General features: G+C 33.1%; 1 protein-coding gene across 1 annotated transcript in view; it reads right to left on the bottom strand.

Annotated features, from left to right (window-relative positions):
* Window positions 1-13,214, bottom strand: part of LOC111708153 (pikachurin) — a 37,442-nt gene extending 24,228 nt beyond the window's left edge. The window contains exons 1-9 of the mRNA XM_023481445.1: window positions 12,549-13,214; window positions 9,873-9,989; window positions 7,550-7,785; window positions 7,187-7,266; window positions 6,231-6,324; window positions 5,441-5,532; window positions 2,453-2,613; window positions 2,147-2,231; window positions 1,615-1,759 (exon numbers count right to left, since the gene is read on the bottom strand). Of these exons, the coding sequence (XP_023337213.1) occupies window positions 1,615-1,759; window positions 2,147-2,231; window positions 2,453-2,613; window positions 5,441-5,532; window positions 6,231-6,324; window positions 7,187-7,266; window positions 7,550-7,785; window positions 9,873-9,989; window positions 12,549-12,666 (1,128 nt within the window). The 5' untranslated portion in view covers window positions 12,667-13,214. The remainder of the gene's footprint in view (window positions 1-1,614; window positions 1,760-2,146; window positions 2,232-2,452; window positions 2,614-5,440; window positions 5,533-6,230; window positions 6,325-7,186; window positions 7,267-7,549; window positions 7,786-9,872; window positions 9,990-12,548) is intronic.
* Between the last annotated feature and the right edge of the window lie 4,429 nt (window positions 13,215-17,643).

The raw sequence follows: 17,643 nt of genomic DNA, 5'->3' as shown, positions 1-17,643 counted from the left end.
TCTTTCAATTCGGCCTCTGCAGATAACTTGTGTGTAAATCTTGGTATCAAGTATTAATTTCCATCTTATGCCTCAGCTCTCATATTTGACACTATCACATTTCTTTTACTTTTAAGGTATAGATATTTGAAGGTCTTTTTTTAATGCAACTCTATAGCACCCAAACAAGTAAAGGTTCCAATATTTTAAACTTTCTTGTCTAAAAATTCACAAATATATATAAATTATAAATGATGTTTCACTCCTGGTAATATTTTTATATTTGTATAACGCAAAACTAGATTTGACATGTTCTAATATTTTTTCTAAAAGTCAGATCAATGATTGATTAATGGATTGCATGATAACTATATCCCCCGAGCCAACCAACTCCAACAGTTTTTATCGATTTTATCCTCTAGTTTAAACTGTATTTATCAAGAACTTATCAAGTATTTATTTTTCTTTATTCTTCATTTCTAACTCGTTTCTAAAATTGTTGATTTGTTTGTTTGTTTAGCTCAGAGATTAAAAAAATGTCCCATTTAAAAAATTTTGGAAATTTAATAAACTCACTTCTAAACACGAAAAAAGCGTAAATTAATTCTTTAATGATTTAATAAGATATAAAATGAATAAGAAAGGTGCGAAGAGTCCTATCGAAGTCTATTTCTCCAGACTATAAAATGAGGTATATTTGTGTACCGTCTATTGTTTGGAAACTTGTTCATCTATTTAAAAGAATGAAGTATATTTTTGTAATGTCTATATTTTGGTAACTTGTTCATGAATGTAAAAGAATGAGGTATATTTTTGTAATGTCTATAGTTTGGAATTTTGTTCAGCTATGTAAAAGAATGAGGTATAGTTTTGTACTGTCTATAGTTTGGAATTTTGTTCAGCTATGTAAAAGAATGAGGTATATTTTTGTAATGTCTATGTTTAAAAAATTGTTCAGCTATGAACCTAACCAGTATAGTTCCCTTGAACCTACACAGTATTTGGTTCTCTTGAACCTACCTAGCATTTAGTTCCCTTGAACCTACCCAGTATTTAGTTCTCTTGAACCTACCTAGTATTTGGATCTCTTGAAGCTATTGGTATTTAGTTCCCTTGAACCTACCTAGCATTTAGTTCCCTTGAACCTACCCAGTATTTAGTTCTCTTGAACCTACCTAGTATTTGGATCTCTTGAAGCTATTGGTATTTAGTTCCCTTGAACCTACCTAGCATTTAGTTCCCTTGAACCTACCCAGTATTTAGTTCTCTTGAACCTACCTAGTATTTGGATCTCTTGAAGCTATTGGTATTTAGTTCCCTTGAACCTACCTAGCATTTAGTTCCCTTGAACCTACCCAGTATTTAGTTCTCTTGAACCTACCTAGTATTTGGATCTCTTGAAGCTATTGGTATTTAGTTCCCTTGAACCTAACGAGCTTTTATAGCTCCCTTGAACCTACCCAGTATTTAGTTCCCTTGAACCTACCCAGTATATAGTTCCCTTGAACCTACCTATTATTTAGTTCACTTGAACCCACAGTATTTGGTTCTCTTGAACCTACCCAGTTCTCTTAAACCTATCCAGTATTTAGTTGGCCCTTGAATCTATCCAGTATTAAGTTCCGTTGAACCTACCTGGGATCTTCCCTCCTCTCGTTTTCCTCCATTAAGCTGAACCCAGACTCCCCAGTCGTGCCGGAACACGCTTACGTGGTTCCACGCGTTCAGGTGAACTTGAGAGCTCGTCTTCACTACACCAGGTCCAGTTCCACAATCCAACCTGGAGATATCACATGAAACATCATGTACTTTACCAACTGACCACTTCTCAAACGACCAATTTTATAAATGACAATTTCTAAAAAATATGAAAATATATACAATATGCAAAATATACAGAAGGACCATTTCCAAAGTGGAATTTCCAAAATATGTAATTTTCAAAGAAGCGATATCTTTCTTATAAGTTCTAGCCATAGCGCTCCGGCTGCAAGCGTATCCTTGCCGGACACTCCTTAGAACATGTCTAAATCCAGTCTAACCTGACAACTGAAGAAACTTTTCCTCTTTCAGTCTAAATTGATATTTGGGTCAAATTCATTTGGGAAATGAAGATCTTGTTTTTCCAATCCGTCCTTACTCCTGATATCGAGTTTATAAAACCTACCTGAGTTCAATATATCCGTCCTTCAAGACCAGAGCTAAATAATCTCCGGTCATATCCTCAGTTTCCCCAGTTAGCAACAGTAATCCTGATTAGAAAAATTAGATATCTTAAACCTTTAACTTGATTTAATGGATGAGAAAAATTGAAAAGATTCCAAGAATCTATTTTGCTTTGTATAGTTGCACCATTCATGTTCACTACTACAATGGGTGTCAAACGGACAGCAAAGTATACAACATTTTAATGGTTTAAAAGTTCCAACAAAAGTAAAGCTATATTTCTTTTTATAGATAAAGTACAATAAACCTGTCCATGCTGTAGGTTTAAATTCCAGTGATAGATGGAGATCACTGTAAGCGTTCTGTAGGGTTGGGAAGGAGATGAATCCTGTTCCTGATAACTCAGGAATAGAAATATCAATGTGCTCAGCACACTGGGCTCCACCCCAACCAGCAGGACAAATACACCTAGATATCAAGTAGTTTTAAGGAAAAAGCTTTATATATATATATATATAATTACCTAGATATCAAGTAGTTTCTAGGACAACGTTGTATATACACCTAGATATCATGTAGTTTCAAGGATACAACTGTATATATATACACCCAGATATCATGTAGTTTTAAGGAAAAAGCTGTATGTATATACGCCTAGATATCATGTAGTTTTAAGGAAAAAGCTTTATATATATATATAATTACCTAGGTATCATGTAGTTTCAAGGATACAGCTGTAAATATACACCTAGATATCATGTAGTTTCAAGCAAACTGCTGTAAATATACACCTAGATATCATGCAGTTTCAAGGATACAGCTTTATATATGCACCTATTTAGATATCAAGTAGTTTCAAGCATACAACTGTATATATATATACACCTATAGATATCATGTAGTTTCAAGCATATAGCTGTATATATATACACCTAGATATCATGTAATTTTTAAGAATAAAGCTGTATATATAAACCTAGATTTCATGTAGTTTCAAGGATACAGCTGTATATATATAAACCTAGATTTCATGTAGTTTCAAGGATACAGCTGTATATATATATATGTATATACCTAGATTTCATGTAGTTTCAAGGATACAGCTGTATATATATACACCTAGATTTCATGTAGTTTTAAGGATACAGCTGTATATATATATAACCTAGATTTCATGTAGTTTCAAGGATACAGCTGTATATATATATATGTATATACCTAGATTTCATGTAGTTTCAAGGATACAGCTGTATATATGTATATACCTAGATTTCATGTAGTTTCAAGGATACAGCTGTATATATGTATATACATAGATTTCATGTAGTTTCAAGGATACAGATGTATATATATATACATAGATTTCATGTAGTTTCAAGGATACAGATGTATATATATACACTTTAGTTTTAAGGATACAGCTGTATATATGTATATACCTAGATTTCAAGTAGTTTATAAGGAAACAGCTGTATATATGTTTATACCTAGATTTCAAGTAGTTTCAAGGATACAGCTGTAAATATACACCTAGATATCAAGTAGTTTCAAGGATACAGCTGTATACATGTATATACATAGATTTCAAGTAGTTTTAAGGATACAGCTGTATATATGTATATACATAGATATCATGTAATTTCAAGGATACAGCTGTATATATGCATACATGTTCCTAGATACCTAGATTTCATGTAGTTTCAATAAGAAAACAATAAGTTAACAATTTCATAATATTTCTTTCTAAAGTCAGGAAATTCCTTTTTCCATTATTTCAATTAAACTCAATTTAATAATATTTATTAAAATCGTCCTCGTTTATTTTATTGGCTTTTTCTACTTTTCTTTTCTGGAATTACAAGTTTAACGAGATTAAAGTTTACACTGGAAAAAGTGTATTGTAAATTAACATTTTACAGTCTATTAAAGAGCACTTAAACCATAGTATAAAATGGTGAAATGTAAAAAATGAAAGATTAATTATGCAAAAATGCATTAATGTTGTGTATGGTTATTATATGCATGAGATGATAATAAAATAATAAAAACAGACCCAGACTAGTAATAAATCTGTACTATGCACAATGCATGTAGTAAACACCTTACTTACTCCATTACAAATTCTCGAAACGTATCTATCAAGGTTCAACCAGTCCGCTATCAAAGTCAACCAGGACACAAGTTACAACCCACCAGGCTATAATTGCCACACAGGGACACAAGCTTAGCTATCTAATAAGCTATCAAATCAGTGTTCTAAATGTCCCACAAGGACCCAAGCCTAGCTATCAACCAGCTATATTTATATCGATTCCAAATGATGGGGACGATCCGACCTGGCTATATCAACACAAGGTTCCAGTGCTATGCCACACAGGGACACAAGCCTAGCTATGCAACAAACTATATATTGATCCCAAATGATGGGGACGGTCTGACCTGGCTATATCAACACAGGGTCTCAGTGCTATGCCACACAGAGACACAAGGCTAGCTATACAACAAGCTATATATATTGATCCCAAAAGATGGGGACGATCACTATCTCGCAGTAATCAGTAAGGAGTTACTCTTAAGAACTAACTTTATTTAGATATCTTATATTACAAGTTTACGTGAATTGACGTAAACAAAATTCCTACGTCGTCTATATCACATGACTACGAGTTCTACGACCATCATATTGCGTATTTACTGCACAGTTAAAGTTTAATGTACGTATTTATAAGATTAGCGAGGACAGATATAACGTGGTTAAGCTATCTCCACACATGTATACAGCGTAATTTAAGTTGAATGTAAGTATTCAAAGGATTAATATGGATAGATATAATCGTAGTTAATCTAATCCCAATGCATGCTTTAATCATATTACGTAGCTCATATTTAATCTACTAGGTATGCTACGATTTTTGCTTAATGCACACATATCTCCAAAAAAGTTACTGAATATTTTATCTATACCTGGATATCCACTCTGTACCAATACCTTGATATCCACTCTGCATCCATACCTGGATATCCGTTCTGCATCCATACCTGGATATCCACTCTGTAACAATACCTTGATATCCACTATGCATCCATACCTGGATATCCACTCTGCATCCAAACCTGGATATCCACTCTGCATCAATACCTGGATATCCAATCTGCATCCATACCTGGATATACACTCTGCATCCATACCTGGATATCCACTCTGTATCAATACCTGGATATCCACTCTGTATCTATACCTGGCTATTCACTCTGTATCTACACCTGGATGTCCACTCTATATATATATATATACCTGGATATCCACTCTGTATCCACTCTCTCTGTATGGCATGTTCCAGTTCCACAGTTTAATCCACAGAATGCAGGAACAGTGTAAATATTGTCCTGAAATATTTAAATATAAAGAATCCAAGGTTTACCAAGTATTGCATGAGACTCAAACAGTTAAATCCGCGGAATTTTTAAATGTATTTTTTGAAATAAATGTGTTCTAGCTGACAGCTGAGGATTCGTATACTTAAAGGAATTGTTTCCAATTTATTCAAATACAACAAGAGATCCATGAAGGACATCCTTTTAAAATCAAAAGACACAAAGAACTCAAAATTTAATTATTTTTAATATATTTTTTTCTTCTTCAAAATAAATCACTTGGTTTAATGTTCTGAGCTGAAAACTTTAGAATGGGATATCCTTAATCCCGATTGGTTAATTAATCTGAGTTGAAAACTTTAGAATGTGATATCCTTAATCCCGATCTGTTAATTAATCTGGAGATTAAATTCATGAGGAAAACAAGCAATATTTAATCTGGAGATTAAGAAAAAGAGTGGATCAAGCATTAATCCCTATATCCACCATTCTAAAGTTTCCAGCTCTGGAGAAAGAGGACAACGCGTTATTTAATCTCGAGATTGAGAAGAAGAGTGGATTAAGCATTAATTCCGATATCCATTATTCAAAAGTTCTCAGCTCTGATGAGATTACAGAAACATCCGATCGCATGAACAGAAATTTCCAGACACAGCTGGGGCCCCAATTTTAGATATGTATATTATAGTTGATAAACGGTGTATTCTAACCTTCAGGAAAGCTGAGTCTACTAGATAAGGTTCAGCCACAGCAGGAAGAGCTCTGGGTGGGTCGAGATACTCTACAGGTGCTTGTGACTCATCCCTTAAAATACATTAACAATTAATTGAACGCTTAACTGTCTTTAATAGATTTTTTAATGAGGTTTTGGAATTTTTTCTTCTTCTCTTCTTTTCGAACAATTACAGACTGGGAATATAGTCTACCTAGGAGGGGGTTTACCTCAATATTAATCAACATTTTTATCAAAGAGAAAAGAGTCCTGGCCATGATTATCTTTCACGATTTTAAAAATGAAAAATGAAAATCAATGAAAACACGGATATTTACGATAAGAAATGAATATTTGATATTAGACCCTAGAACCCTACCTTGAACCCTACATTGAACTCTACCTTTAACCCTACCTTGAAGCCTACCTTTAATCCTATATTGAACTCTACCTTTAACCCACCTTTAACCCTACCTTGAACCCTACCTTTAATCCTACCTTGAACCCTATCTTGAACCCTATCTTGAACCCATCCTTGAATCCATCTTTGAATCCATCCTTGAACCCATATATCCTTGAACCAATCTTTGAACCCAGCCTTAAACCCATCCTTAACCCCTATCTTGAACCCTACCTTGAACCCATCCTTGAATCCATCTTTGAATCCATCCTTGAACCCATATATCCTTGAACCAATCCTTGAACCCAGCCTTAAACCCATCCTTGAACCCATCCTTGAATCCATCCTTGAACCCATTCTTGAACCCATCCTTGAACCCTACCTTGAACCCTACCTTGAACCCATCCTAGAATCCATCATTGAACCCATCCTTGAACCCATATATCCTTGAACCAATCCTTGAACCCATCCTTGAATCCATCCTTGAACCATACCTTGAACCCATTCTTGAATCCATACTTGAACCCATCTTTGAACTCATCCTTGAACCTTACCTTGAATAGTGTGGAGGAGCAAAGTTTTCTCCGTCCTGCTTCTTTATCTGGGTCTCTTCATTAGCTACAGTATAGGACACCTAGATACAGAACAGTTTATCAAGAGTTATTACATTTTATTGTACACAGAATGAGTTAAACTAATTGCGACAGAGTAAAATTTATTCATCCTCCCCAAGTTCAAACTTCCTTCTTCTGAAAGTTAAATTAACAAGTTACTAGTAAAATTATTGCTTCAATGTCGTCTTCCTATTCCCAAGTTTTCTGTCTTTAATTGAAGTAAGAGAAAAAAGGAGCAACATCACACAAGGTTTCTTAAATATCGTCTTACTTTTCCAAAGTTGTCTGGCTCCCAGTGTATACCTGAATATCTGCTGGTGCTAGAAGCTCCGTACCGGCAGGTTGGCCGCTAGGCTGCCGGGCAGCCTGGTGGGCAGGCTGACCGGCCCTGTAATGGACGTGATGGGTCGGAAGGCCGAGTTTATGTAGTTGTTCCTCACTAAGATCTTGATCCTGATGAAGTGGAGGTTCTATATCTACTTCTATCTGTATTGCTATACTCGGCTCACGACTCTCAGTAACCCCGGTCTCGTTGAAGGCTGAAAAAATAGTAAGTTATAATCTAAAATTAAAGTGTTGTTTTCCACAATGACAAATCTGATAAAAATGTGGAAGAAACCGTCGTTTTTTTGTGGAAGAACCCGCAAATAAACAGAATGAAGAAAAAAACAAAAGATCTAATTGTGAACGAGCATATTACCACAAGTTTTGTTTATTTTGTTAACTTTATATCCATATTGTGTTACATAATATATCTTAATAAAAAGGAAAAAGAATTTGTATTTGTTAGTTTGTCTCGCATGGAATTTTGATAAACTCAACAAGCTTAAAAAATTGTCCTAATTCCATCTGAATCTGAAATAATTTTTGAATAAAGTTCTTAAACTTTTTGCAGAAAATGAATCGAGTTTTCTAAAGAAATACAAAATAATCTTTTTTTATTTTGATATTTTTCAAGTTCAATTAGTAGCTGCCACAACTTAAACTTCTATGGATAAAAAAGGTTTGTAGCCACTTTCAAAGTTTAAGAGATTTTTGGATGAAAATTTCAAAAACTTTCTGACAGGCAGTATAAGTAGGAAAAATAAAATTTCTTTTCTTTAAATTATTCCAAGTTTCAGGAAGAAAAGAACGGATCAGCAACATGACGTATAAGTTTAGGAATCTTCCAACAAAGAGTGTTTCTCTGTAAAGGATCTTACCTAGCTCCCCCCCCCCTCCCCATCCCCGGTCCAACCCTCCCTCTCCCCTCCATTCCTCTACTAACTCTTTCCATTCTCCTTGCATGCATTAAAGACAAGAAAGTTTGAATATGCATAGTGTCTAAAATCTCCATCAAATATTCGTATATGCAATTCTTCAAATAAAAAGGTTTTATATTCATCAATAGCTAGGGGATCTTCAGGGATTAAGTGGAATCAAAAAAAAATTTTCTCACATGTAAAAATTCTTCAAAGTTTAATCAAAATTGGACCTCAAAAATTCAAACAAAAAATGAGCGGTTTAAATCTTTAAAATCTTGAACAACCAAAAAGTCCTCAAAACCGAAAAAGTCCATGGTCAAGTTTTCAAACTTTCTATTTCTATTGCGTCAGCCAGAAAACAACTTTCCCATGGTGACTAATTTCCAAGACCCCTTTATAAAGTTTTCTTCACACAAATCCTGTCAATCCTGTAGGATGAAAATGTCGTTAAAATATTGAATCCAAACACAAAGTATTTATGATTAATTTTTTTATTAGAAGCAAGAATTTTATATTTATATTTTTAGTTGACAGAATAATACATTCACAAATAAATTTGAAACAGTGAGAACCAGAAAACTATTTATTAGGAAGACGACCTTGATGCAATGCTTCTGTGTATTTGATTGTTTACAGGCAATGAGTTGCAAAAGCAAGTTGTTATCAAATACAATTGATCTGTTTACAATGTTTTAATTGTCTCATGTTCATTAGACTACTTTTAAAGTCACGACTTGGATCTTAAAGTCGTCTTCCTATTCCAGAAATTCATGGTTCACTCTGTACATTCATCCCGTCTCTGTAGGAGGTGGGTGTACATTGTACAATGTACACCATAAACCCCTCTTTTCCCTTTATCTAAGGAAAGAAAGAACCTATCTAGGGTTCAAACTCCTTTATATTCATCCTCATCAGCCTTCTCTGCAAAGACGGCTACCACAATTAAGAACATTCATTAGTAAAACGATCGATTGATTATTTGAGACAAGTTAAATGCAGTATTGCAGCTTTACCAAATACATATATATATATATATATATATATATTTCACTATAAAGTTCATCTATATAGTGCATCTATATTGATATAAGGTTTGCAAGTGTGTTCCCTCAAATATGACTCACTTCCGATCATTCATTTATATATGTACTCTTAATTGTCTTTCATTTTAAAAATCTTTCAAAATCTTCCAAATTCCAAGAGGAAACCTGAAGCTGACGTAAGTGCATTTTTAGCTAGCTTTAGTTACTACTTAGTTACTGTAGAGATAAAAGTATTTTTTGAGTAGTATATCAGTCTCTCAAAACGGGGCAAATAATAAAAAACCATTTCTAATTCTGGCGAATTTATTAGATTTCAATGTATTTAGTCTATAATCCTACCTATACAGTTGTATCCGTTAGTATTAAGATAGAATCCCTCTGTACAATCACATTCGTACATGTTGTCATGAAGATTAAAACATGTTTGTTCACAGGGGTTCATCTCCTCACACCGACCTATAAATAAACAAGGATTTACAAGGATTACCAGAAAACTCTGGAATATGTAGAAGACTTACAAAATAGTCCAATGAGCAATTGTGCAGTATACACAGACCCATTTCACTGAATAATTGATTTAATCAGTTATTGGTAAAACTTCTTGCTTCGTGCAGCAGCATAAAATACCCTTGATTATTACTTTAATGTCGTCTTCCTATTCCACAGTTTTCTTCTTCTCACTGTGTACACAATTTTAGAAAATATTAAAATTAGAAAATGACGTCAATATTAAAATCAAATCAAATCTAGGAGAAAAACTGAAGGGACTTTTTGGAATTTTCCCAATCTTATTTTCTACTAACGAAAGTATCCAGCGTTGCCCTTGCCCATCAAGCTTACTTATTTTTTAAATAAAAAAATTGTCGCATTGTAAAAAACTACTTCCTACGCTGAAACAATTAATTTTAGATATTGTGTCACCCTAGGGGGTAAATATTACATTTCTTATTATTGTTACATCTCTCTCAATGTTACAGTTTGGCGTGTAATATGGGTAACAAATATTTGAAGAACTTTTTCTCTTAACTTTTTCAAAACATTCCCTTGAATTCCTATTTTTTTGCAGATGAATGAGAAGAATAGAGGAGAAAATTGAAAAGAAATCTGAAAAGTATAAGTTCTGAATGTGAAAAAGAGAGTGGGGGGGAGGGACGGAAATTAAACATATTTTCCAGGTTTTTGTAAAATAAAACTAAAAATTTAAGAAAAGAGATAAAATACAAGATAAAGCGAAAGATATAAGAAGAAAATACCCTAAAAAGATAAAAATGCAACGAAAAGAAAAGAAAATAAAGAACATATATTAATAAAGCTTTATTAAAGGAAGAAAAAAAAAGAAATGGTCATCTTTCGAAGGGAATGAGGAGGAAAAGAGAAAAAGAAATAATACGTAGATAGAGAGAGAGAAAGAAAGCAAAACTAAAAATTGATAAAATATCAAAATACTATGCTTGGGAACCGACCTTTGTCTGGAAAACAACGTTTACACTATAAAAGACAACTCACTAAACTTAAGAGAAAGATATTACTATTTATATATATATATATAGATAAATAAAAAAGAAAATATGAGAAAATGGGTGGAAAAGAGAAACAATATTTTCCAGAGAAAGAAAGAAGAAAGTAGAATTATTTATGTCAGCAATGAAAAAATCCATTAAGAAAAGAAAATTCTAGAAGTGAGAAAAGTTCCGCCATTTGTGCAATCTAATCGTTTCCTATCCAACCTTCACTGTTTTTATAAACATAATCTGCACACACCTTAGTTCCGCAATACTACATGCACCTCTGCAAATATGTTTACAAATTCAAAACATTCATTGTTTACACTTAGGAATTTATATTGAACTTAAATAAATTAGTTGTGTTCATTAATTTTTCCTTTTCTTTTGTTCATTTCTTTATCTTGACCCCTTCCCATGAGTCTTGAAAACTAGCAAAGGATCAATAACTGTATGAATTAGTAAAGATATTAGAAAACTTCTAATGTAGAGACGGATAAAGATATAACTTTACACAAAAACTTTTAAAAGAAAAGGCTGAATATGTTCACAACATTGAAAGTCATAAATGATCTTGAACGAACATATAAATTTCGGATTTATGAGATTTTAGATTTTCAGAATTTATTTGTTGTTAAATGCATGAATCCGTTTTTGCTTATTTTTTGCCATTTTTTTTCATCCTAAGTATAATAACGTGAAGTAACGTAACGTAAATTAAATGTTAACAGAGTCCGAATTTTATGAATTTGAGCCGCGTCTTAAATCCGCCAAAAACCGGCTTCAATTTAGCGCTGGCTTAAATCTTGAGACATTGAATACAACTTAAAGTGGAACCAACCAAATATAAGCCGGGTCTCAAATTTAAGCCGCGATTCTTTAAATTTAGCCTCATGGGATGAATGATAGAAAACATGACAGTAACACTAGAATTTCAAAATGAAAGATTAAGTAATTTTTTCATTAAAATACTCAAAAAAATATATCAGATTCAATATTGCACCCTGTACATCACTGTATCTGTGCAACATACAATGAGGGAGATATCGTCGTTTTTCCATCTTAAAAATTTTGAATTCTGTCATTTACGTTACAATTGTATTATGAATGGAGGTGAGCTTTTGCCACAAACTCTGATTTTCTAATCCCTATATCTTTGCAATCCGATGTCGTATGAACTTTTAATATCTAAAACTACAATTTTTGTTGGATCAAATAGACTAAGTTTGAAATATTAAAGATTAAAACCTTCAGGTTGCAAAGATATAGGAAATAGACAATTTGAGTTCGTTCCTCATCTATTAATACTGTTGCACCTTTGTATTATTGTATCTATTCTTTTTCTATAGATATGTATGGGTTTCTTAATAAATATATGTATACCTCTTTTTTAAAAGACTTAGTTGAATAGACTAGTTGAATAGACAAATATCGATTTCGAACACTATAAAGTTCTATACAAGGTCTGTATAAGGGTATATACATATAATTAAGCATGAAAATTAATATTTACCTTGGAAAGCAGCCTCTAGTGGTGCAGGCACAGTACTCGCGGGTAGTGAAAGTAAATAAACAAACAAAAACCAGTTTGTTCCAACAAATATTTCCCGCATTTTCCTCATCTTGTTCATTTTCTTTCTCAGGTTTTAACTCGACATTTTTTTCACTTTGGTTTCTTAACACACATCTCCGGAAATATATATATCACAAGAACTGGTTTGGATCAGGTTCAAGATGGGGTTGGAAATGTATTATGTATTGAAACCTGGATGGAATTCACGGATAGAAGAGATTAACTTGTATCAAGTTCATGAAACTAGAATCGATTTAAGTCTGGATAAGGTTCACGTGTATCTAGTAGTGTACGGAGTGTAGTAAAACGAACCCGAAATATTTAAGTTGATACTATATACCGATAACCATATAACCTTTCTCACTCTGGATATTGTTTAGTGTAGATATGATGATGATATGAGTTGTATGAGTCCAGTGATATATATTGAGGACCCGGAGTACTGGGATCTGATATGTTGAATAGGATAGAGTATACTGGAGTAAAGAGTCCACAATACCTTCAACCTCCGAGGTTTCTAGTTATACATAGATATCCAATCCTCATTCAGAACTTACCTCTCAGCAAAACCTCATTCCATTTTTACCCCTTATTTAACCATCATGCAATCCTTAACCCTCATTTATCCCTTATTCTAAACATTCCTTTTTTATTCATTTTTCATTTACTATTCCTTCCTTATTTAATTCTTTTCGATTCTCGATTCTTCTTATATCTAATCGTTCCTCTCTTATTGAACTCTTATCCATCCTTTACTTTTCTTTTTATTCTTCTTTCCCGATTCCTCATTCCTCATTACTTCAGATTAATGTATCATCTGTATTCTATCTGTAACAGGGATTAAACATGTTTTTTCTTGAAATTTATAATTGTATAAGCGTAACTTCAAGCGACTCTCCATGCTAAGATGACAATGCTCGATTTACAAAGGTATCCTGAAAAGCTTTGTCTGATCAACTGTGAATTAGATATCAATGTTTATAATTTTGAATGCTGATTATTTTCACTTGTTGTTTCTCGGCAACAGTGAATTGCGCATTTCTACTTCAGGAAAATAAATTGGAATTATCAAACCTGAACAACGACAATATGTTCTTTGGTTCCATATTATTGATTAGATAAAGGTTTTAAGGGTACCGTAGTGAATCGGAAATTGCTCTCTTTGAATCGGACATTGGCATCATTTGAAATTACGCTTACAGTCCCTTTATCGTGGATGCATTTACCCTGTCTATACTTAATGCATAAATGTTATAGATATTATGCTGTATGCAATGTATTATATCCTTTGCTATAAATTAATGCGTATTACCATATATATTAAATATTGTTATAATGTTGATGATATTCGAGATTAAAGAAATATTCGCTAAAACAGCTTTATTCAACTTTTCGAAATTGATTAAATCTGAGACCTTGAATGAATAACGAAAAGAAGTTAAAATATGTAGATTTAAACTTAATAAATCGGAGCAGGAGAGAGATGTTTCATACTATAGTTGCAGTAGAAGTAAATATTTCCATTTACTATTACAGCGCCGATTGAAGAATTTATAACTCTGATTGGATAATGAGATAGATAGAAAGATAGATGTTACCGCCATCTATTTCTATTGATTCAGAATAGACAACAAACACATGACTGAAACCTGATTGGATCAGGTGCTAATGGACTCGGCATACTACTCACTAATTATTAATGGATTCTTTGCCACAAAATCAAATTTTCTACCCCCTATTTCTGTGCAATCTGATGGTTTTCACCCTTGATATTGCAAACCTATTTGATCTAATAGAATTCATAGTTTGGGTTAATTGCAGAGTTTATAACAAAGAATGAATTTCTATGGTCCCTCTTTATGTAAAGTTCTCAAGTCTCAAGACATTTTATTATTTCGTATTTGATTATGATCCATCCTTAACAAAATAAACTTTATTTTACTTTAGTCTAATACTTGAAGACTTTTTTATAACTATAATGTGAGGCTGCTAGTCTCAACCTTATTATTTTTACCCTGAATACTTGGCTTACACTTTCTTTCTTTACATTCAATCCTTTTTTAGATTTACTTTTACCCTTATTCTGATCATTTTTGGAGTTATTGCTTAGAGACAAGGATATTTCAAACTTTGAGAATTCGATTACAAATTGTTTACTACACATAAGGTGGCAAAGTAATTTTTGTAAAATTTGGAGTTTGCGGCGATTAATCAGTTCCGTTGATGATAATTGATAATATTTTATTTGTTTTTTTATGTATTTTGTTTTGCATTTATGCAATTTACAGTGAAGCGGCTACAGTGCAGTGATTGGGCCAGATTTGTTCCTCCCAAAAAGATATGTTTAGAAAGGTTTGGAAGTTGATCATTTTTATGTTTAGATTATATATTAGTTAATTCCTCGTGATGTGTCTAGAGCAAATTTTTTTCTTTTTCTGTTTGTTCAGCAAAATGTGTTTCCATTCAAGTTCTGTGGCTTCAGCAGAATTTTATTCTTTTTAATGGAAGATCAGCAAAGTGAAAACATTAGTTACAGTACTTGTGACGGAAGTTTAATCATTTTCTCAGAAATCCTAGCTTTATATAATCCCTTTATATAATCCCATTATCCTTGCAACCTGTTAGTGTAAACCTTTAATATCAAAAGTAAAGGAATTAGAAAGGTCCAAAAAGGCTGGATTCAAAAGGTGCTAAAAAATATATTTTCTATTTCGCCAATATGATTTTTTATAGCATCTGAAACTCATTCTCTCTCGATGGTAAATATTTAGAATAATTTAATTTTTAATATTTTTGCTGAAAATTTATTAAAAAACAATTTTAGAATGACTTCTTTTTACAAGTAAAGAAAATCATACGGTATGTTTAATTTACTTTGTTTGAAAATCCTATTCTTATAAGAAAAAGATTAAAAATTTTTCTAATTATAAACTATAGATGTTCAGAATTTTTACGAATATGCAGAGTTAAGTAAATCTTAAACTAGCAAAGGTTTCATTTGTCTGATTTTAACATTTTTTGGATCATCTCTATTCTTTACTACACTCCTCTTGAACCCCCCTGCCCCAATTGTACCCCTTTAACTTCTTGCCCCTTGCACCCCTTGAACTTCTTGCCCCTTGTACCCCTTGAACTTCTTGCCCCTTGTAACCCTTGAACTTCATGCCCCTTGAACCCCTTGAACTTCTTGCCCCTTGCACCCCTTGAACTTNGAAACTCTGTTAATATTCTGCCTGACTAAGTATTTGTGAAACTCTGTTAATATTCTGCCTGACTAAGTATTTATGAAACTCTGTTAATATTCTGCCTGACTAAGTATTTGTGAAACTCTGTTAATATTCTGCCTGACTAAGTATTTATGAAACTCTGTTAATATTCTGCCTGACTAAGTATTTGTGAAACTCTGTTAATATTCTGCCTGACTAAGTTCTAAAATAAAGTTCAAACTTTTATAATTTTCCCAGCTTTTGATCATAGAATACCTATTAATCATATGCATCTAACATTTCAAATCATATTCAGCGAGATTCAGGGGGAAATATTCGTCCTGTCTTTTTACATCAAAAACGTAATTTAAATGAAACATGTATTAGGTACAGTTAGAGAGAATAATGTGTTATAAATACAAGCTTTGCAGACAAGGACACGATTTTATTAATAGCGAGTAGTAGCTGACTTACGTATGACCGGTAAAAAATAAATACAGCAAGCGGAGATCAAAATGCGGGGCGCGGAGACAGGATAGCAGTGGCTCGAAAATGTTTTAAGAGGCACGGAGATGGGTTTTGCTGGGCAATTGTTGGTCATTCCGCGTAACAAGAGGCTCCGGAGGATATTTTACGGGGCTCGGGCAGCTCTGCACCCCCTTTCATTAAAAACCAATACATGTTCAAAAGAAAAAAACATTATTTTCTTACTTTTACTTTTATAAACTATGCCCCATAACTAAGAGGCATATGAAATTCACAACGGTACCCTCAAATCTTTGTACAAGCGTGCAGAATGATAAAGCTATCTTAGTTTTCCTAACTAAATATTTGTATTTTTTTCTGTAAAAGTGGCTTGCTTTTTTATTTAATAAGAGATGAAAAAGAAAGTTAAGAGAAGTAAACACTTTCCTAGATAGTAAAAGAAGATTTATTCTTGTCTTGTTGTTCAGAAACAGATGTAAATAGTACCGCAATTAACTCTTTTATTGGTGGATCGTGGATCACTTATAATTATGTTTACAGTCCTTTTAAACTACTCTCCCTAACCTCCTTCCTGAGGATGAGGTGTGTACCAAACCAAATATATTCAGATGTATACCAAACAGGGGCGTATTCAGGAATTTGTCCAGGGGGGGCTTAATTTTTTTCTTTTTTTCCAGGGGGGCTCAGCACCCGTTGGAGCCTGAAAAGCCCCTGAAATCCATAGATTTTGGTCCAGGGGGGGCTTAGCCCCAGTAGCCCCTCTGAATACGCCTCTGATACCAAACCAAACCAAATATATTCTTAATATATACCAAACCAAATATATTCATGATGTATACCAAACCAAGTCAAATATATTCTGATGTAAGAATGCTAAATCAGAGAGAAATCCAGACAAATCCAAATTGATTAGTTGATTTTATTAGTTGGTCTGTAGATCATTATATTGTTAAGAAACTAGGCCGAACAAACAAACACTCTATAATCTATAATCAATATTCTACAACTGGAAATATATATATTCTCCTGGATTCTCCTGGATTCTCCTGGATTCTCCTGCATTCTCCTCTGGATTCTCCTGGATTCTCCTGGATTCTCCTGGATTGGATTCTCCTGGATTCTCCTGGATTCTCCTGCATTCTCCTGGATTCTCCTGGATTCTCCTGGATTCTCCTGGATTCTCCTGGCAATTTAAATGTCTGAATTTCAGTCTATCAAGACTGACGTGTGTAGAGCAGGTAGATTTTGAACTTCCTAAAACTGGTTCAAACTGTCAAAATGTACTTAATCCTTATTGTTTTTTGTTAAGATAAGCAGAAATATTTGAATTTCTAAAATGGAAC

The sequence above is a fragment of the Eurytemora carolleeae genome, unplaced genomic scaffold (assembly GCF_000591075.1).
Source record: "Eurytemora carolleeae unplaced genomic scaffold, Eaff_2.0 scaffold134, whole genome shotgun sequence".
Classification (NCBI taxonomy): domain Eukaryota; kingdom Metazoa; phylum Arthropoda; class Copepoda; order Calanoida; family Temoridae; genus Eurytemora; species Eurytemora carolleeae.
This window is presented reverse-complemented; position numbering and strand designations above follow the sequence as displayed.